The 23853-nt window shown below is 36.0% G+C and overlaps 1 protein-coding gene across 5 annotated transcripts in view; it reads left to right on the top strand.

The window, feature by feature from the left end:
* The window catches only part of INVS (inversin), a 152452-nt gene that overhangs the window by 69833 nt on the left and 58766 nt on the right, over positions 1-23853 (top strand). For 3 of the 5 annotated variants that reach the window (XM_076008871.1, XM_012768988.2, XM_012768995.2), the window contains exon 4: positions 21796-21969. In XM_076008871.1, the coding sequence (XP_075864986.1) occupies positions 21796-21969 (174 nt within the window). Of the gene's footprint in view, positions 1-17555; positions 17661-21795; positions 21970-23853 lie in introns of all 5 variants that reach the window. The other 2 variants (XM_076008873.1, XM_076008872.1) reach the window with 2 other exon arrangements.

Below are 23853 nucleotides of genomic sequence, written 5' to 3' on the forward strand. Positions count from 1 at the left end.
TCATTCATAAATTTAGTCTCCTTGGACTAAGTAGATTTATTGTGGGCTACCAGAAATCCTCCCCAGACGTGCATGACTGCCCTTGGAGGCTTTGAGCTTTACAGCTCTGTTTACTGCCACCCGATTCTAACCAGAGCAATATCTCTTATGCATTGGCAGAGGAGAGCTAAGAATGTGATAGGGAATTTGAATTAGTGGTAGGCATGAAAGTAATGTGTTGGGCTTGTAAAGGATGACTGCAAGGCCTGTTTGAGGCAATAAGATAGATATTTCACTATAGCTGTAGGCAAATTATATCTAAGGTACAAAAGATAAAGTCCAACATATATTTGAAGTTTAGCATCTGTAGCATTTGGTGAGCCATTGTGAAGCATATGCCATTTATTTTTGATAATGTATGTTGAAAGGAGGCTTGATTAGAAAAAAAAAAAAATCCCTGCTTTAGGTATACTCTCATTTTGTTTTCCTGCCCCATTTTCTGGCATTTATTCTCAGTGTTTTATATTACCCAGTACTCAGTACCTTCAGTTATTGTTGTTGTTAAAAACTGTAGTTGGAAGTAACTTTTTCCTTGGCTTTGCAAAGGTTTTCTTCTCAAGAATATTTTCTCAAGTTTATTTTATCCTAGCAAAGTGGGGCTAGGTATTCAGCACCTGTATGTTTCTAATTTAAAAAAATAGAAATTATAAATGCTTAAAATGATCTTGAAAATCATTTCCCAAAGCTACTTCTTTAAAATAATATTCCTGTAAAATGTTTCATGAAAAATGGGTTCCTTGAGCAAATAAGTTTGGGAAATCCTGCATGCTTCCCCTTGGAAATTCATAGTGCATATAAACATTTCAGAGGCTCTGAGAAGGTGCACAGTAAAGAAAGCTGTGTTTTTAAAAACTCCAGTATTTCTCATAATCATTTGATCCCAGTGTTTTTTTGTTTTGTTTTGTTTTTTTATTTTTTTAGCATAAACTAATAGCATTTAAGGAACTGGTGATCTGTAAAACACTTTGGTAAATACTAGTTTATAACTTAATTGAATGCCTTCATTTCACAGCTGAGGAAACTAAGGCCCAGAAAGTTATTTTATCCATACATCTAAAAACAATGCCATACACAAAGTAGGTGGTCCAGTAATTGTTTGGTAAAGTTGAATGATATGTTTATGTTTAATACCTAGTTAAAGGCAGGACCAAAATCCAGATGCCCTGACATATCTATAGCATTTAATAATGATAATGCAGTTACGCATGTATTCACCATTATTTAAGCCAATGATACATACAAAAAAAAATTTATTATTGCTATAAAAAGTGTCATATGCTAGCTGAAAAGGCAAACTAAAAAGTTGAATAGTTTGTTGATGTTTTAAATTGTTTTAGACCACAGTTCTTTATCTCTTTAGTCTATAACAGTGTCAAATGTTGGTCTCTTGATATTGTTCAGAGCACTCTGGGTTTTGAAAAGCCAGTTCAGGTCTGCCTAAAGACATCAGAAAGGGGAATTTTCTGAAGCTTTTTCTATTCCCATGATTCTCACAAAATTCTTCAATTCATTCTAGTCTAGAAAGTAATGGATCTTCCATAAAGATGTGCTAATCCCAAGGTGATCACAAAAAACAGATTTTCCCACCTCTGAACAGGTTTCCCTTTTTGTTGTTTTTCTACTTTTTAAAAGTATGTTTGCTGTGTTATCACCAAGATAATGTTTCTGTTTTCATAGAATATTATGCTATATATAAGAAACACCTTGGAATTTTTATTTTTTAGGGCTCCATTTTGGCATGGTATTTTTTGGTCATTACCATACTTTGCTAAATCATATTTCAGTATCACCAAAGAAGATACCTTAGAATGAAATTCTTGAATTGCGCTTGACCTTTCTGGTTGACAGCCAGCTTAAGTTAGATAATATCTCCCATTGTCTTGCAATAGATGCCATCTCTTAGGAGTGCTACCATTGTTGAAGAAAAAACTGTGACAAAAGGAAAGGGATCTGGGGTGAAGAAAAAGCCCTGTATCTTTTGTTTATCTTCGAAAGTCTGGGCATAGTTTTTATTGCTGAATAAATATGTATCATTATTGGTGTATGGGGGTTCACATTAGTATCAGAAGTTTTTATGGCTGGTTACTTGATACAACCCAGTATATTGTGCTGTGTTTTCTCAACTGCCTTTGTAAACACAGTAGCCTTAATAGATCATTTTGAAAGAAGCTGCCATCCTGCTGCATCTGTTGGTAGCCTTCTTTCAGGTTTCTGACATATCCTTAATCTGATGCTCAGCCTTGTCATTTGGATCAATAGTAAACTAGATAAGATGTCTTCTACTTGCAAGGCTATGGCTATAAAAGGTATTTGAAAAATAAATTCACTTTTTATGTCCATGCCACAAACCTGGGGAGTACTAATTTGTCATTTGTCTCTCTATCTGTCTGTAAACAGTCAGTTAAATTGGTTATTGATGAGAATAAAGTGAATTATACTTGAAACAAGAGTAATATAGATATAAACTTCATAGTAAATTTCTTAAATTTCTACAAAAAGGTGACATCTGTTGGCTATTAACTTTAATCTCTATTTTAAAACAGTAAGCAGTTTTATATTGTTTTCTATTACAAATCATCAATAATAGTAACAATTAATTATAATTATAAATTATACTTTACAAACCAATCATATATAATGTTTAATCTTCATAACCTCTATAAGATAACTATTTTATAATTTATAATGCATTTGCTATTCATTCAAAAAATAATTATCTAATGCTTCCTACATATGAGTCACTGTGCTGGGCTGCTAGGTTCTGTATACCTATCTGTTACAGATTCTGTATAAAAAAAGAAAAAGTTGTGATAATAGAACATGTTAGAATTGTGGCATTTTAATATTAGAAGGAAATCATATACTCCAAACTTCTCATTTTACAGGAAACTAAGTTGCAGACAATTTGTGAATCATGGTCAATCAGCTACATAGTGGCAATTTTTTTCTGTTATATAAACTGATAATCTTTTTTTTTTTTAAGAGAGGGGGCCCCCTATGTTGCCCAGAGTGATATTGAACTCCTAGGCTCAGGTGATCTTCTAGTCCCAGCCTCCTGAGTAGCTGAGAATACAGGTGCACACCACTGTGCCCAGCTTAAATTGAAGACCTTTTCAAAGTAAACTCATAGTTTAATCTTTTTGAATTTGTGTTTCTTCATCTATGAGGTGAAAATAATTCTGGCTTTCACAACAGAGATATTGTGAATATTAACTGAGACATGATGATGGAACATTTTGAAAGTGAAGTGCAATCTGGGGATAAGAAACAACTCCTTGTAGATAAGAGACAGGAAAAGAGTATATCAAAATGTAAACCATGGTTACCTCAGGTTTATGAGATGTAGGACAATCATTGTTTTCTTCTTTATAGTTTACTTTTAAAGTGCTTTTAGTGACTATGTTATTACTTTATAGCAAAAAATTTTTTTTCTTTTTTCTAACTTTATATTTTATATAATTTCAGATTTATTTATTTTTATTTTTTATTTTTTTGTTTCAGGATATTATGGGGGTACAAACAAAATTGGTTACATGTTATGACTTTGCCACATCCAAACCATGATTTGAGGCTTGCCCTTGCCCCCTGCAACGCTTACCCCATCCATTCATTGTGAGTTTACCCATCCCCAAACCCCCGATTCCTAAAGAATATTATTACCGAGTGAGCACCTCAGTGTTAATCAGTTAGTGCCAATTTGATGGCAAGTACATGTGGTGCCTATTCTTCCATTCTTGTGATACCTCACTTCAGGGAATGGGCTCACGCTCTATCCAGGAAAATATAAGAGGTGCTAGATCACCGTCTTTTTTTATAATTGAGTAGTATTCCATTAGTGCAACCTCTGTGGAAAAGAATGTGGAGATACCTCAAAGAGCTAAAAATAGAAATACCATTTGATCCAGCAATAGGACTATTAGGCATCTACCCCAAAGGAACAAAAGACATTCTATACTAAAGACATCCGCACCCAAATGTTTATGACAGCACAATTCACTATTTCAAGGATGTGGAAACAGCCCAAGTGCCTGTCAATCCATGAGTGGATTAATAATTTCAGATTTATAGAAAAGTTGCAAAAATAGTGTAAAGAACTCTCATGTACCCTTCCCTCAGATTCCCCAAATGTATACATTTTACCACATATGCTTTACCTTTCTCTCTATTCTTTTCTCTCAATATATGTGAGTGTATAAACACTGTCTACTGAATCATTTGGAGAAAGTTGCAGATGTGATACTCTTTTTGCCCCCAAATTGTGCATATTACCTAAAAACAAGGACATTCTCTTACATAACCATAGTTCAATTATCAAAACGAGGCAATTAACAAGTAATATTATCTCATCCAAAACCCTTATTTCTATTTTTTTCAATTGTCCCAATAATGTAATCTGTATGAAAGAAAATGCAACATCAGGCATTGCATTTAATTGTTATGTCTTTTTAGTCTTTGTTAATCTGCAATAATTTCTCAGTCTTTTGTGTGTGCATGTGCAACTTCATAACATTCACATTTTCTGAGTGTACAGGCCAGTTAAGTTATAGACTATCCTTCATTTTTAATTTTTCTGATGTTTCCTTATGATTTAATTCAAGTTATGCACTTTTGGTAAGAATACCACAGGACTGGTGGTGTGTTCTTAGTACATCTTATCAGGAAGCTTGTGATGTCAATTTGTCCCAGTAATGGTGGTGATAATTTCGATCGCTTGGATGAAACAGCATGTGCCACGTTCCTCCACTGTGATATCACTGTTTTTTCCTTTGTAATTAATAAGTTTCCCACAGGGAGCTAATTTGAAATTATGTAAATATCCTGGTACTCCTAAAACTCAGCCACTACCATTAGCATCCTTTGACTACTCCCACGTGAATTCATTATTGTTATGATGGTTGCCAAATGGCACAAGTTATTTTTAGAATCACTACTTATTCCTGGTATAAAATTAGATATATAGTTTGATTAAAATTATAAAAATAATCTCTCTTGTTAAACGAAGCTAAAAAAGGAATAGAAGAGATTACACAGAAATGCTGACAGAGCTTGTGTTAGGCTTAGGGTAATAGAATTGTAGTTGTTCTTTTGTCTTACTTTATTTTCCCAAATTTTAATAATTTTCCAAATTTTTCAATACATGTAAAAAATATAAATTATAATTTTTGAACAGCTTTCTAAATGTGTATTTCTTTATGGAAAGGGGTTAAGGGAGATACTAAAATATTGATTTAAGAATTGTGATATGCTTATACTTAGAAGAACTGTTAGAGTTAAAACATAGCTGTAGCAATTAGAGCACCTACCCTGGGATAAATTACAAATTGGCACATCTAAAATGGTCTTTGCTCTGTAAATCTTTCTTCCCCACTTCAATTACTAAGCTGTACTATTATGCTTTACCAACTCCGTTGCCTCTCTCTTAATTTCAAATAGAAACACCTATAATGGTGGCAGACAAATGAGAAGCAGCATAGAGATCAGGGATCACTGTGTAGATGCAGGTGAGTTTTGATATAATTTTTTAAAGATGGCTAGATTTGAGACTAGAAAATACAGCTTTGAATTCAAGCATCACCACTGTGAGGACTTAGGCTACCATTTTGAAAATGGGTAATAGTTACCAAGTCAGATTACTAATTATGCTCAGCATTTAATTAAAACCTTTAATTCATAGTCTGAATGCAGTTCATTAAAGGTTTTGGAGTATAATTGAATTTATTTATACATTTATTTTTACATTTGTCTTTCCCACTAAGAAATCCCATCCATATAGTGAAACTGAAGTAGAGAAGACAACAGATGGATTCCATCAGTTGTTTGGAACAGTTCCCTCAAAGCATACATCTTAGCAAAGTAGGTGAATTGATTTTTTTTAAACTGCATGTTAGGATCAATAAAACTAAGGTACATTGTTAGAAAACTAAAGATGGACACTACCTCAAGACTTGAGGTGCTTCAAAGGAACCAGGAGGTAAACAAGATTGATTGCACTTATATTCTGAGTTTAATATTAAAATGTGATTTTTTTTTTTTTTTTTGAGACAGAGTCTCACTTTGTTGCCCAGGCTAGAGTAGTGAGTGCCGTGGAGTCAGCCTAGCTCACAGCAACCTCAATCTCCTGGGCTCAAGCAATCCTCCTGCCTCAGCTTCTCGAGTAGCTGGGACTACAGGCATGCACCACCATGCCCGGCTAATTTTTTCTATATATATATATTAGTTGGCCAATTAATTTCTTTTCTAATTTTATAGTAGAGACGGGGTCTCGCTCTTGCTCAGGCTGGTTTCAAACTCCTGACCTCAAGCAATCCACCCGCCTCGGCTTCCCAGAGTGCTAGGATTACAGGCGTGAGCCACCGCGCCTGGCCTAAAATGTGATGTTTTAAAACTTTATTTGCAGTATCACATAGAAGGCTGATCAGGGTCGGTAAGAACACATCAGACCAATTATAATAAATAGCAAACAATGAGAACACTAGGAGCAAATGAAAGGCATTTTATTTACAAAGACTATTTTTATGAGAGGAGAGCAATAATGGTTATCTGAGAAAGAAGCCAATATTTATTGAGCACTTTCTGTGCACTGGTCACTATTTTCTTCTTTGCCAATGGGAAATCTGAGGCTTTGAGAAGTAACTTGCTCACAGTTAATATAGCCAAAGAAGTACCCAGATCTGACTGTTTCCAATATCCATTGTCATTTAATTACACCAAACCACCTCCCCATGGGGTGGCATTTCTGGATCCCCTAAAGTGAACTTCAATATGCTAGGAAGATGAATTATTTGTAATGTATTAGGAAAAAGGAAATAGACTCATAACCTATGATTCTGTGGTTAGGGAAAGTAAGAATTATTAGAAATTAGGTCATTGTCGAGGCAATTAGAATAAAAAACATTTAGTTTTGAAGTGGCTATAATGAGTGGGTCTTCTGCCTTTTAGAATCACAGAGTTAAAGAACATTAAGCTGGATGAGTTTTAGTTCATAATCCAACCTCCTCATTTGTCATGTGGGAGGAAACTGAGGCTAGGAGAAAGTCAGTGGTTTGCCTTTGGATGTGTAGGTGAGCTGACTCAGACCTCTCTTGTGTCACAGCCTTACTTAAAATCTTCAGTACTCCTTCAGAAGAAAGGAAAAAGTCCAGACTCCTTAGTCCAGCACTTTTCACCATCCAGTTCTTGTGTACCTTTTTGGGTTCAGCTTCCTGTGTCCCCCATTCTACTCTATCCTCAGGCATGCTAACTATTTAAAGCTTTTATTCTAGTCACCTCTTCCTCATCCTCCACACATAGTGCCCTTGCACAGTCAGCTCCTTTCCTGCTTTAAGCTGGATTAATTGTATATACCCTTTTACATGCAGCTCAGGCATTGTTTTCTCCAAGAAGCTTTTACCAAGCCCTCGAGGCTGGGTTAAATGTACCACTACAGTTTTTGCTAGTCTCTGTCCTTACCTCTATCATAGGACTGATCTCATTATCTTATAGCAGTGAATAACATTTGCATATGGTTTCACTATCTATTATAGGCAAAGTGAGCAATGGTGTGGGAATTATTGCATCATATAATAAGTGCATCTAAGAGATTTGACATACATGATTTACTAATGTTGGTTTCAGAATATCCATATAGGAGGAGCTTCTGGGGACAAATTGATTGGAAAGAATGGGAATAAGATGTGAAACTGTCTTTGTATAGTACTTTTCATAAAATTCAGAAAATGTTCAGTGTCAATATCAAAGAAATGGGGAGCAGGAATGAGCTGGAAACATGGAAGAGTGCTAAAGTATTGGTGATCCCAAGTCAAGATCCTGTTCAACTGCTATCTCTTTCATGAAATCATTCCTGATCTAACCCCTTCCACTCCCCACAAGGGTCTAAAAATATATCCTCTATCCTATTTGTCTCTGTGGCCTGTTTTTGTACCCTTTTTATGCATTTACCCTTCCTTGCTTATATTGTATTTTATATTAGTGTACATCTGTATTTTAATTATTTTTTAAAGTTTCCACAATGCTTGGCATAATGACTGATACAAAGTAATCACACAAAAAAATAACTATTGAATGTTGAATGAATGATTGAACTAGGTCAGTGCTTCTCAATCCCTATTGCATTTTTTAACCACCTGCAGAGAATTTAAGAAATATTAATACCAAAGTATCAGAAATTCTAATTTCACTGATCCAGGATGGGAACAGACTTTTTATTAAGCTTCTAAGGGTTGAGTTCATTGTTTAAACATGGTTCTCAAAGTGTAGAATCTGGCTGGGCACAGTGGCTCCCACCTGTAATCCTAGCACTTTGGGAGGCTGAGGCAGGAGGATCACTTTAGGCCAGGAATTTGAGGTTGAATTGGGTTATGATAAGGCCACTGTACTCTAGCCCAGGCAACAAAGAGAGACCCTATTTAAAAAAAAAAAAAAAAAGTGTAGAATCCTAGACCAGCAGCACCAGCAGCTCCCAGAAATTTATTAGAAATGCAAATTCTTGGGCTCCACACCAGACCTAGAGAATGAGAAACTCTGGGGGAGGGCCTCAGCAATCTGTGTTTTCAATCCCTCCAGGTGATCCTGATGCATGCTAGAGTTTGAGAACTACTTTTTGCTAGAGTATAAGACTAAAAAGATGTTGCCTTACAGATAAAATGTCAACTATGAGAAACAATATACTTTATAATCATCCCAAAAGGTTGCACCAGTCTAAAGCACCACTGTAAATAAATGAGAGTACGTAACAAGCACAACAGAATTGTCCTTGTAGAAATAAGCATCACAGCCTTTTATAACATTTTTCAATATTTTTCTGTTTCCTATATATAAAATGTCCTCCACTGAGAGGACTAATTTTCATAATGACCTAAATAAAATAAGCTATATTAGTCAGGAAAAGCACAGTGAAAAATCTGGCATTGGGTACAGAAGTCACAGAATCAAGAATACCCTTCCATAGTTTCCTCTCGCAGAAAAAAGCCTATCTTTATCTTTTTTTTTTTTTTTTTTTGACAGTAACATTTTCTCTTTCACTTGTGCTGTTTGTGTGCCATTTGATACCTCCGCCTATTCCTATGGAAACTAAGTTAGTGGATGAAGCCAAGGCTTGGAGGAGACATTGGGGAGAAATATTAGAGGAGTTCAGCCACAGAGCAACTAAAGATGTTGCCTTTCCTTCAGTCAAATCCTCTTTGAGAGCCAGAATCTTTTTCAAGCCAGAGAGATGTTCTTGGCTGATGTATTGTCTAGCTGCTCTGCCAGATGGATGAACATCTTAAACTTGGAAAATAGCAAATACAGCTCCTATTCTGTCTTTGAAGCACCATTCTTAGTCTTTGCTTAATGAATTGTCAAATGACTTAAAAATTTTTTTTTAATTTGCTTAAGATGGCAGATTAGTGATATGGTTAGCATTATATTTGTTGAGTAATTAGAAATTTTAACATTAAAACACAGGATTTAGGCTTAACAATCAGAAGTTTAAGGAAAGAGGGAAAATGTCACTGAGTAAAGCAATGCAGATTTAATTTCATTTCTATAGCTCAATAAATTCATGTCTTTCAGTGACTTGATTTTCATAACTGTTTGTGCTTTGTTGTAAAAATTTACTTTAAAGACTAAGAAACCAGAGTACAGCCAGACATCTAAATCAATTGAGATAAGAAAATTAAGCACACAAGAAGGTGTTCCCCTTTCCAATCCATTTATACTGTATATTTGATGTGGTAGTGGTATCTTATGATTGCATTGTACTAAGCTATTTATGTGAGTATTTAAGTTACATTTATATTTTAAGAAGGACGTAGAGATTTATATTTCCAGTTTATGTGCTTTGATTTATATCAGAAAATTAATGTCTTTTGAGAAAACAGTTGAAACAACTATTAGCATAAATGCTTCATAAACCTATATTTGAATCTAGCCATCTTCTCCAATCTTCAGATCCATATATATCCTTTTTTTTTTTGCACTAGACATCTCTACATAGATTCCCCTCATATGCCTCAAACTCCACATGTTAAAAAAAAAAATCAGAACTCAAAAATCTTCATCCTTAACCCCAATTATCTTTCCATCTTTTCAGTTGTTGGCACCACTCTCTATCTTATACCCATTCAAGAATCCTCTTATATATTTCACTAATCTATTCCTTTATTGCCATTTAGCTCTCAACACTTCTATTCTAGATTGGTAAATAGCCCCGAGTGCTCTGCTTACCTATAGATTTGTTCCCCTCAAATCAGTGCTTCGCACAACCTCCAGAGCATTTCCTAAAAGCACTAATCCAGTCATGTCATTTCCTTCTTAAACTCTTCATTGCTCCCTTTCTTAGTCAGCTCGGGCTACAGTAACAAAAATATCATAGACTGAACAACAAACATTTATTTCTCACTGTTCTGAAGGAAGGGAGTCCAAGATCAAGGCACTGTCAGATTCAGTGTGTAGTGAGAATCTGCTTCCTTATTCATAGATGGCTGTCTTCTCATCGTGTCCTCACATGGTAGGAAGGCTGAGAGATTTCTCTGGGATCTCTTTTATAAGGGTACTAATCCCATTTATGAGGACTCTACTCTTGTGACCTAACCATCTTTCAGAGATCTCACATCCTATTACCATCACATTGGCAGTTGGAATTTCAACATTAATTTTTTGGTGGGGGGACACAAACACCCAGTCTATAACACTCCCTTTTATCAATATGATAAATTTTAGGCTCCTTATCATGCTATATTAGACTGCCCATTTTCTAACTTCTGCTCACCTCTCTGATCATATTTTTCACTTCTTATTACACTGCATTCCATGTTACAATGATAAAGAATTGTTTGCAGGGTCTGAGATTTGATTTTACCCTACATATAAACTAAGAGATTAGTCTGTTACTGTTTGGATGCTGACAGTAGACATGAGACTCCAGGGTCAGAGACAATGGAGTTTATTACAACACAGCAAAAAGTGTAAGCACCTATATGCTTGCATTGGTTTCTGTTGCCCCCAAGAAGCATGAGAGAGTTGAAGAGGGCCCAGATGGATGCTGCACATAGTAGGTTTCCATCACAGTTGAGGAATACTGAACTTCAGAAATCTACCACTATTAACTAAGCATAAGTAAACCCAGAGGAAGATATGACTTCATCTCTCCAGTTGCTTATTGTAAACACAATCCTGAGAAGTTGCCTAGGTAAAGAGTGGTCAGAACTTTGCATTCTTGGCACACCCAGTCAGAACATGCAAGGATGCTTCAGGCCTGTGGTAGATTGCCTCTTCCAACAACACATCCCTCAGGCCAACATTTTCTTGACATGAGTATGCCACTCCATCCGCCACTCTTGATTAATCTGACTAAGAGAGACTGGGACCAAATCACTTTAATTTGTCTTATTTGGCATTTAATTAACAGGACTCCAAAGGTCAGGACAAAAACATCCTGATACTGACTTCAACTATGTCCCTCAGTATTCTGGACTGAATCAACTGTGAATAAATACCAGGGAAGACAGTAAGTCTTATTTCACAGAGGTGGGATGTAATCTAAGGCCAGTCTGTTATCTATTGATATTATGACCCATGCAGAAGAGTTTAGACTACACTGCTAATCATTAGTGTAATTGCCAATAATTACAAGAGGCACTAAATGAGCTAAAAAGCAACCCACCAACCCAATAGAGTAATACCATGGCCTACTCTCCCCCACATACAAGCTTATAACCTGAAGAGGCACAATTCACTGTAGTTCAGGATTTATTGTTAAACTTGGATCACCATTACATTGATTTTGCTAAGCCACATGGGCTATATCACCAGATAGTTGCAGCTTCAATTATCATACATGGCATGACCTAGGGCTCCTCACACATCAGAAGAGGTATATGTATTTGTATCCATCAGATTAAAATAAAGTGTGCCAGTTCCAAGGTTTCTATCTATACTGGGGTCTGTGTTCAGGAGCTACCACTGATGGCATCAAGCACAGCAGAAGAATTCAGGACCACCAATGTCCACACAAATTTTTCTGTTTCATGCATAGCACATGGATGGGGATGGCAAACATAGCAGTAGATCAGATGGCTCACCTCAGCTGCTGTTTGATTCAAGTGGCTAACCATATCTTTGTTTTCCTAAGATGCAGTACTGGATTCAGAGGACAAAGAGAGTGTTAATTGTTTTCGCCTCCTCCCAAGGTCTAACTAAAGTTTTCCCTTCCCATGTGCTGAATTTGTTGCTTTCCCTAGTCAGCCACAAAATTAATGTGTCTCATCCCAGTAGATATAACTTCACCTTTTCTCTAGTCATCCCCTGTTTGCACCTGTGCCCATACCTTTCATCTAGAAAGGTAAGTGCATATGGGACAAATTTACAGAGACCCATTAATTGTATCCCCCACCTTGGTCCATGTGGGCCACTAGAGGAGGATTCAGTGAGCAGTGTACTCAAGTGGTTATTGTGGATGTTTATGATTCAGGACCATATCACTGAAACAAATGAATCCTGGTTAGTGAACCAGAATTAAGCTTGAATCTCTGAGCCACATTTTGGCTGGGCTACCATCCAAGGGATCTACCAATCAGGCCAACCTCTGATTGAATTTAGGGAAAATAAAGAAGCATTATAACCAGGAATGGGCAGAGAAGAATCCCAAATTTTCCAAATACCTGTATGTAATCCCAAACTCCTTTTGTCCTGATTATTTTCTAAGAGGCTACAAGGAGAAGGTTACTCTTTCTGGGGATGGCCCCATATAGTAACAAAACTGCCTCATTCAGGACCAGAAGGAGGTTAACAGAGGTAGAACCAGAATTATTTTTAAGTTGCTTTTCAAGGAGGTCATTCCAGCTCTCAACAATTCCAAATACCTGAGGATGGTACAGAGCATGGAATGTCCATCAAATATCTTAACTATTGACTCATTATTGGATGGTCTTTGTGACAAAAGACACACCATAGTCAGACTAAAGATGGTCTGAAAACACAAAGATATAGCTGTGGCTGGAGTAGGCTATTCAGACTGGAACAGCAACACTGTAATGTGAAAAATGTCTACAGTGGTGAGGCACAAGGTGAGCCCAAGAGAGAGTGGTGAAAGGTCCCTGCTGGGAACAGGTAGGGGCAGTGCTCCATGTAATGTAGCCTCCTTCACCACAAGTAAAATAGGCCCACTCAGTAAGATACGCAAGTCTGGTACACAAAGTATCTTTGGCATCAAAAACATACCTTTCACTTTGTACCCAGTCTATGATGGTGGATTCATTGCCATATCTAGTGCAATAATGGATCCTTTGGCAAATGGGCAGTGCAGGCTTTTTCAGCAACTTGATTCCATTCAGTCTTATCAGAGAACAGGCCCTTACTCTGGTCATCTATATGAGTGACCCAGACTGTTAGATTGGCAGCCACAATTTGTTTCCACAATTCATGGCCCCAAAGAGGAGTGTCTTTAAATCATGACCTATAGTCTTCCAAGTGGCAGATCAGGTGACTAGAGCACCTGATCTGCCAAAACAGTTGCCAAAACAGCCCAAGGAATTAGTACAAATATGATGAGTGTTTAAGAGTATTGCCTAAGGTAACAGTGATGGCTTTCATTTCAGTCCATTGGGCTGACTAGCCCTTGCCACAGTCAGTCTTCCAGAATTGTCATTGAGGTTGCATAACTACTGCCTCCTAATGGACACCATCATGTTTTAATTTAGCCAAATCATGAGTAAACTAAGCCAAGGCATTTAGGGAACCATTAAGCAAGTGGCTTCAGACAATGGCCATCTCTCAACCCAGTGCTTTGTCCTCATTGCCAAACAAGTCAGGCCACAGCAGGGATCAGTACATAGTGCAGTTGGCTCTGTGCTATTGGGGAAGACTTTGCCTTCACTTTCACTTTTGAGCAGCTGCTCACTCATGTCTCAACCAAATGAACTTCTGATGTTTTCAGTCCACCCAGAGTTCTGTATTGAAGAGCAAGGTCCAGATTGCTCTCACTGTTCATTTCTGTGTTAGAGATCCCTTGGCTTAGCAGCCACAACAACACTGCCTTTTAGCTTGCTGCCCCATCCTTATGTAACATCCCTTCCCCTGCCTGCCCAGGGGAAAGTGAGCAAAGACAAAGGCACTATTTGGGCAGCATGCTTTAATCTTACCTCTCACTATTCAGACTCATTAACAGATGAGATAGTGGAGTTCCTTACACCCAACCTTGCCCTCCACCTCGGCATGATCCCAGGAAGTCTTCTCATCCTTGAATCTGAGGATGGACCCACAAGGCCCTTATCATTATTCTTTAAGAAAACTATGTCTCTGTCAGCATCTCATCACCTTTTACTGTCTTTTCAGTTCTGGGATTTAATTTCACCGTACTTACAAGGTAATAACTTAGTTACCGATGCTGACAGAAGACACAGGACTCTCATCAGAGACAAAAAGCTCTATTACTGGTGGTGTAGCAAGTAGCATGAGTACCTGCATGTTTGTATCAGTTTCTCTTGTCCCCCAGGAATCATGGAGGCAATAAAGAGGACCCAGAGGGACACAGCATACAGTGGGTTTGTGTGACATCAGAAGCATGTTAAATATAGGAAATCTCCAGCTTTTAGTGCGTAGTAAGCAAGCCTGCTCTTTGTTCTAGTGGGTGACATTACTTCATCCCTTGAGATTGCTCACTGCAAACCCTACTTTGAGAAATGGGCCCAGTAAAGAGAAGTTCAGTGCTTTGCCTTCTTGGCACACCTGCAAGTACACTCAAGTCACAAGGCACATGAAGGGGCACTCAAGGGACATGGCAGATTGACTCTCTTAACACTATTATAGTATTTCCAAAACTCATTTGTGCCTGTAACCACCACAGAAAAATTGATAAAATGAAATTGCTGATATTTTTGACCTATGTACTTCCTAGGGATAGTGATTCTTTTTAAAAATTAATACAGTAACTGGCTTGAGAGCTTATAAATATATAACTATATAGATACCATTAGAATTAATAATAACACATGATGTCTCTATTATTTCCATTCAATTTTAAATAATGTATTTTTGGTATATAATATGGTTAGGATTTGGAATGAAATATATGACAGAATGCCTACTTTACATTTGTATGTGCTATTATAAATGTAGTTATTTCCAGGATAAAATTATATACAAAACCTATAAATGAACAAAAAAATATAATGAACATTTGTGTATATATAGTGAACATTTATTTTCCCCTGAACTACAATGAGAGTAAATATAAGCACTGGGGATGCAGAGAACAAGAATGCAAAGAGATTATTTGGGAAACATGTAGCTCCCAAACTATTGGTTTTGGGAAAACATACCAAAAATACCTCTTTGGTATTCCAGTGGGAAAAAGAGCTGCTATTGGCAGTGGTAAGCAAGTATGGGATATTGAAGTCTGTTAAAATAATTGTCTCAGCTAAAGAGAAGGCAGGCTGAGTGCTATGGCTCATGCCTGTAATCCTAGCACGTTGGGAGGCCGAAGTGGGAGGATTGCCTGAGTTCAGGAGTTCAAGACCAGCCTGAGCAAAATATAAAAAAAAAAAAAAAAAATTTTTTAAATAAAGAGAAGGTAGATATAGAAAATATGGTAGCCATTAGAGAAAGAAATGTAGAGGGTGGGGATCCAAAATGTTTTACAGATCTGTTGCTAATGGTCTAGAAGTTAGTGATAAAGGCACTTACCAGGAACAGACAGTAATCTTGTAGAATATGATTTCAGATACATCTCATTCAGGGAGATACCCCCTTCCCTTCCACTGAGTGATTGAAAGGTGGTCATATTTGTGCTAAAGCCAAGAAAATACTTAAAATTGGGGGATAATCTTTGCCTTACTATGAGTCTATAGCTTTAAAAGAAGCTGTTTATCTAGAAAAATAGACAAACAGGACTCAGTCCAAGCTTCAAGACCAGGAAGCTACCCACCAGCTCAGTGACAATAACTGTTATATCCCTAATATCACTGGATACAGGGCCCCAAGACTATTTAAAACCAGTTTCTTATAATGGACAAGGAGCTGGGTAGAAGCAGCTATAAGGGTGAGCAAAGAGAAGAAAGAAAAACAAACAAATGAAAAATGATGGCAAACAATCTTCTCATTAAAATGAACCTGCAAGGCCAAAGCAGGAGAATCACTTGAGTCCATGAGTTCAAGACCAGCCTGAGCAAAATAGCAAGACCCTGTCTCTACAAAAAATTAAAAAAAAAAAATAGTAGCCAGGCAGAAAATAAAATAAAAATGCTCATGCCTCTAATCCCAATGACTCCAGAGGCTGAGGTAGAAGTATCACTTGAACACAAGAGTTTCAGACCATCCTGGGCAACACAGCAAGACCCCATCTCTACAAAAAATTGGGGGAAAAAGCCAGGCATGGTGATGCATACCTGCAGTTCCAGATACTCAGGAGGCTGAGGCAGGAGGATCACTTGAGCTCCAGTAGTTCAAGGCTGCAGTGAGCTACAGTTGTGCCACTGTACTCTAGCCTGGGTGACAGAGTAAGACCCCATCTCTAAAAAAAAAAAAAAAGGAAATAAATGAACCCACAAACAAAAATTCCAAAATATGTGAAGAAATCTAATGCAAAGAAAGCTAATAATATCACCATTCAGATTATGAATTCTTTCCTAGTGGAAGAACATAAACAAAGCAAAAAGATAAGTCACACGAAGGGATAAGATATTTGCAAAACCAACCAAGAATCAGTATCCAGAATACACAAAGAACTCCTACAGAGCAGTGAGAAAAAGACAAATAGCCAAGCTCAGAAATAAGTAAACAACACAAGGCTATTTGCAGAAGAAGAAACAAATAGCTAACAAACATAAAAACATTTTGCCTCAGTTAGGGAATACAAATTAAAACACAACTATATACCCATTAGATTGGCAAAAGTTAGCAAGCATGACAAAACCAAAACAAGTATGATGAGGATGTGGAGAAACAGGAATTCTCATATGTCACTGATGGGAATGTAAGTTGGAGTAGCTACTTTGAGAGCAGTTTCAACCCAGCAGTTTTAGAAATTCTTGCACACTTACCAGGCAATATATACAAAAATATTCATTACAACATTGTTTGTACTAGTGAAAAATGAGAAACATACTAAATATTCCTCTAGAGAATAATATATTATTTTCATATGACAGAATACTCCATGAAAGTATGTGAACCAAAGCAACTTGGATAAATTTCAAAAATATTGCTTTGAGTAAAAAATGGCAAGTGATTCAAACAGAACTATTTATATAAAGATTGAAAACATGTAAAACAATACTATGTAGCTTATATATGCATGTGTGTGCATGTGTGTGTGCATATGAAATAAAATATAAAAACATTCATTGGAATGGTAAACATCCAGTTTAGAGTAGTCTCCAAAGAGGAAGAATTGGGGACACAAAGGAATCATTAACCATATCTGTTATGTTTTATTTCTTACAAATGAAAAATCTAAAGCAAAACATCAAAATATTTTACTCAAAATCTCCATATCATTGTTAAGATTAGATAACTATATGTTGTTTTTTTTTTTCTAGAAAAGGAGTTTATCTTAAGAGAACTGGACAGACATAATTATAAAGCTAAAATTGGCATTTGGGGATGATTTCTTTCCCAGATTCATTTCAAGTGCTCTTCTTCAGGTCAGAGAACTTTTTTATTCTCTTTCACCCTTTCAGAGATTATACTCCTTTTTTCACATCTGGGGAAAATTCAATTAAATCATTTTTATGACAGATCAAAATAAAAGAAGCTCTTGTTGTTAATAATTATAGGAAAATTAAGATGAGAATTATAACTACCTAATGAAAAACAAGAAAAACTTTCACTTTCAGAAACACTGGGAAATGTTTTCATATTTCAGAGGCACAATGGACCTGGTCAGATCAAAGTAATGTCCTTTCAGTGACTTAATCAAAACCATCCTGTAATTTCAGCTCCCTTACTTCTACTCACTTTCCATCAGAGTTTTCTAAGAATATATACTCTTTTGATCTATTATCTCCTTCACTCATACTATTTCTTTCCCAGTAAGAAATTAAAGCAGATCCCAAAACAAACATTCCTCACTTCAGGATCAGTTTCTGAGGAGTACACTTAAGGAAGCAGCACTAAATGATTACCTTCCAAATCTTTCCCAAAGTATTTGCCTTATAAGAATATTCCTGAAAACTTAAGAAGTCCTCAGTTCAAGCAATATTAGGAAATATTTAGACATTTTGTTTGTTTCATATTGAGGGAACTTTAGAGGAAGCAAAGAGGCCTATAACATGGATGGCCTCCAGGGTCATACAGCTCTCAGAGGGTGGTCAAATCCTCAAACTTGCTGCCTCAAACTAGTATCTTCCCCTTTTTCACTGAAACTTGAGATATTCTCCTGATTTTAGCTCTTAAAGTTGTCTGTCCCTTCTGCTCATTCCCAGAAGTTGAATTTGCATGCCGTGGGCATGTAATAAATGTATGTCCATGAAACCAAGGAGGTTGATATTGGTCCAAATGAATTATATTGTTTCTAGCCACAGCCTTTGTAGATAATATCCAGTGAGTTTCTCTCCTTTGGAATAGGATCACTTCCAAGGGTACCAGCTAAATTGCCATTGGGTATGCCCTTATTGGTCCTATATCATCACTGTATGTAGGTAGAATATAGACATCTTTCTGAATGTAAGAAAAAAAATCAGAAAAACCATGCAGTAGCCCTGCCTTATCCATGGTTTTGCCTTCTGCTGTTTCAGTTACCATAGTCAACTGCAGTCTGAAAATTTTAAGGTATTTTGAAAGAGAAAAAAAGAGAAACCACATTCACATAACTTTTATTACTTATTATTGTAATTGTTATATTTTATTTTTAGTTACTGTTGTTAATATCTTACTGTGCCTAATTTATAAATTAAACTGTATCACAGGTGTATATGTATCAGTACAAACAGTGTACAGAGAGTTTGGTAAGGTTTCAGGTATTCAGTGGGGATCTTGAAATGTATTCCCAGCAGATAACTCTATTTATAACATTCTTACTATTTTTACTTTTACCTGTTCCTAATCTTGGTTCTCTTCTTAGTCACTAGCTGAACCATGTATACTACAATAACATCTTCCTGTGTACATGGCCTCTCTCATGGGCCACTCCTGGTTTCACCTGACCATCTACATTTTGGTGCCTTCTCTATACTGGAAAATTATTCATAATAATGGCAAACATTTACTGAGCATTTGCTTTGTGCACTGTTCTAAGTACTTTTACAAATGTTATTTATCTCATTTCATATGCATAATAATTTCAGGTACTATCATCCCCTGTTTCACAGATGAGAAATAGAAGTACAAGAGAATACTTTATTTCATCTGTTAAAATTTTCCTTGATATTAATACTTCTGTGAGAAGCAAAGATGAAATTGTGTCAAAGAGTTTGTAACAAGTGAGGCGCTAATATTGTTCTATTGTCTACTTTATAACAAGGCTAAGTGACTATTTGTTGAATGAATAAATGAATGAATGAATGAATAAATATTATTACTAAGATGTACCATGTCTTATGTAGGTAGAGTCCCCAGAATAATGTAAAATGTAAATACGTCAAGCACTGTGTCCGGAACTCAGTAGTTACACCTACCAACATATACTAGTTTCCTTTTTCTCCTTCCCTTTTTCTCTAATTTCACAATCAAAGTGACTGTCTGATTGAATATCTTTAAAAGGTCATGATGAATTATTCTGTAATATTTGAAATGTTATGCTCAGAAAGGTCAAACCTTGTTTTTCAATATGAAGTGTCATAGATTTGTTTTTCCTGGGCACTTTTTCTTTTTTTAAAGAAAGGATGGCAAGAAATTTAGAGCAGGGTGCCCTCTTGAGGAAATTTTAGCACCTTCCTTGTCAAGAGCTGGCACTGAATGAAACGTGAAGTCCTGATAAATGATGTAGACATTAATGAAGCTCAAATAAATGAAACATTGAAAAGAATAATCAAATACCACATACCTGAGAGTTAAGATTCTTAAATGTTATTATCTAACATAGCAACTATAAATAAGAATTTTTAAGTAAAAATAGAAACATCTGGAAGATACTTCACTTCTTTTTTACCCAATCCTTCAAGTAATATTTATTAATCATTTATTTTGTGCCAGGAACTGTACTGAGCACAGTGATTGATAAAATATAGTCTCTCCCTTCAGGGAGCTCACAGTTTATAACAGGGGGTCCCAGTGAAGGGAAGCAAATGAATGTATTAATATATGTAACTACAAACTGAGAAAAGTACTATGAAGGAAATGGAAAGGTACAAAATAAGTTCTGCTAAGGGTCTTCAAGGACAGCCTCTCTGAGAGGAAATAATGAAGCTGAGTCATAGTCTTATGGACTCTCTTTCCTAGCCTTGATCTTTCTTATCTCTTCTTATCTCTGCCCTTGTAGGCAAGCAGGCAAGTCTCATTTATCCTTATGCACCTCATTCTAGCTCCAGATAGTCCCATTGGTCTTACAGCCTCACAGTCTTCACAGTGGGTAGTCCACTTGATTAACAATGTTTTCCTTACTAATATCGATAGCCCCTTATAATAGAACATCAGTGTATTATAATACTAAAGGGCCTTACTTCTAACAAGGTTAAGGATGTGGAGGGTCTCAGAAAATGTAAAGGACAAATAACCCTACCTACCATTATGCTTTGAATAGGGATGGATAAATAGGCATGAAGTAGGCAGAGAATTTGATCATGCAATAGTGTTTGGTCATGTTAACCTTGAAATATCTGTGGTACCAAGCAAACAGAAGTCTTCAACCAGTATTGGAAGTGAGGATCTCAGATAAGAGCTCAAAAGAACAATTTTAGAGAGTTTTGTTTTGTTTCAAAGCCCCCATATTACACAGACTTACTATGTAATGGCTGGCCTGGATCCTCAATACTATATTGCTCTAGCCCTTGTGGCTAAGCTTCTTTCTCCAGATGGCTTGATTCTACCAGATTGGAGGATTTAAATAATGTGGAGAGTATTGCCTGCAAGCGCATGGGCCTAGGATGACTTCTGGGTTGGTGTTTAGGTGACCATATGAGATACAAACTTTGAATAAGCAGCTTCTACCTTTATTGTAACCATAAATATCTCTTTTCAAGAAAACTAACCCGTCCCCTCCTTATTAACCAAAGGACCGTGTACAAAACAAAGTGTTACCCTTTGAATCTCAGTTCCCTGACCTATAGATTGGGATTTGACATCTTTGCTTATTTCGCAAGGTTATGATATTTTGAATATAAATAATAGGTACCATATTGGTTTGAATGTGCTGGAACTAATACACCCACACATTGTTGTTACTAGCTAGCAATATGGAAAATATACCAAACACCATAAAATGTACAAACTTCTTTGACTCAGCAATTTGTTTCCTGATAATTTCTTATGAAAAAATTAAGAAAAACAAACTATGTGAAAAAGGTATACATCAAGACATTTTCTATAAAAGAAAATATTGTTAGATATTGAAAATATCCAGCAATAATAAACTGGTTAAATAAAACATATTGCCTTCACCCAATAAAATATTGACGAGCCCCTATGTAAGTTATATTCAGGTATATAGTGCTTGGAAGGAAACTTGAAAAAAATAAAATAATTGATACCTTAGGGTAGTAGAATTATAAGTATTTTTTCTCTTATTAATTTCTCTGAATGTTATTACTCTGACTAATTAAAATACTTAAAACATTTTAAAATTTAAAAAATGTTTTGGCCCCAAAGTAAATTTCTTCTTATCATCTCTTGTTTTTTATTTAGGGAAATTATCGTTTCATGAAACTCTTACTTACACGCAGAGCAAACTGGATGCAAAAGGATCTAGAAGAGATGACTCCTTTACACTTGACCACCCGGCACAGGAGCCCTAAGTGTTTGGCACTTCTGCTGAAGTTTATGGCACCAGGAGAAGTGGATACGCAGGATAAAAACAAGGTATTGGACTGTCAAAATCAAAGACAAATAAGAACAGAAAGCAAATACTTCCTTTTATGATTTGAAACCTCAAGGAAGAAGACCTAAATTACCACCCATACACATGGTAGAACAATTCCAATCTCCATATATCCCAGGAAAGTATTTCACTTAAACTCTGTTATTTTATTGTCTTAGCAACCATATGTGGTAGGTAGTATCATCTCCTTTTTACAGATGAAATAACTAAAGCTCAGAAAGATTAAAATTTTGCCAAGATGCAAGTGGCAAAACTATCATAGAATTCAAATCCAAGCCCATCTAATTCCAAAATCCAATTAATTGACAGGTAGTTGTGATATGTAGTTAGACTCATAGTAGCCAGATGTCCCAAGCAATGTACTAAGTACATAATGGTTTAATGGCCTGGGCTTTGGCATCAAACTTCTTGGGTTTCAACCCAGAAGCCACCATTCACTTGTGTCCTTAAGTCCTCTATGCCTCAATTTTCTCATATGTGAAAAAAGGATAATAGAGTTATTGAAGATAAAATGAGATAATATATATAAATTGCTTAGCATAATGCCTAGTGCATAATATGCCCTTAATAAATGTTAGCTATTAAATAATTATGAGTTTCATTTCAGTTCTAACATCTGCTCTGGCATTCCTAACTAGGATACATTATCTTCCCTGCTCTTGAATTTTAACATGTAATACACACTGATCTTGTTTAGATTGATGCTCTCATCATCCTTCACAAGGAAAAAATAAATGTGGTCTTTAGTGAGACAAGTGCAATAATCCTCTTCCTTTCTATCATGCACTTAGTCATAGCATCTTGCTCACTCCATTGCTCCCATATAATTAAAACCCTTATGATTAAATCCATTGGGTTTATATTCAATAATCCTTTCACACCCATGGTATTCTTTATGTGGTTTTCAGATTTTGTTTAGTAGTCACTCAGAGTTCTGAGATCAACTTTAACTTTACAACTATTGTATGTTAATATTATTGCTAATTCACAGCATTTGTAGTGCTAATATTTCACTGAAAAAAGTACTTCTATCAATCCACAAAGACCCATTAATCCCTTAAGAAGCAACAAATGTCTTGGGGCTTTAAAATGTCTTTCCCAATATATTCTAGGAACTTCCATTATCTATATTCTTCTGTTGTTGAACAATGAGGGGAGGTTATCTCATCAGACGCATGGAAAATGCGTCTGCGTAGTCCAGGCAGGCATGGAGAAGAAAGCCAGACAAAAGCCTAGATTAGTGATTCTCAAACTATTTGTGGTGAAGGATCAGTTTTAAAAATTTCCAATCTGTCACAGATCAATTATTTTATAACACACATTAAAAATGGACAACAAAAAAAACCCAATCTAATATAAAAATGAGCAAAGAACCCAAATAGACATTTCTCCAAAGAAGATATACAAATGGCCAAGGATCACATGAAAATATGTTCAACACCACTAATCATTAGGGAAATGCAAAACTACAATAAGCTAACACTTCCTACCCCTTAGGATGATTATTACTATTAGTACAAAAACAGAAAATAATAAGTGTTGAATGGATGTGGGGAAATTTGAACCCATGTGCTTAAAGGTGGGAATGTAAAATGGTATAGCCACTGTAGAAAACAGCATGGCAATTCCTCAAAAATTAAACAGAGAATTACCATGTGATTCAGCAATTTACTCCTGGCTATATACCCAACATAATTAAAATTAATTAATAATTAAAACTCAAACATATATTTATACATCTATGTTCAATAGCAGCATTATTTACAATGCTCAAAAGATGGAAACAACCCAAATGTCCATTGATGGATAACTGGATAATCAAAATGTGGTATCTATATTTAATCTGTATACAATAGAATATTCAG

The sequence above is a fragment of the Microcebus murinus genome, chromosome 12, assembly GCF_040939455.1.
Source record: "Microcebus murinus isolate Inina chromosome 12, M.murinus_Inina_mat1.0, whole genome shotgun sequence".
Taxonomy (NCBI): Eukaryota; Metazoa; Chordata; class Mammalia; order Primates; family Cheirogaleidae; genus Microcebus; species Microcebus murinus.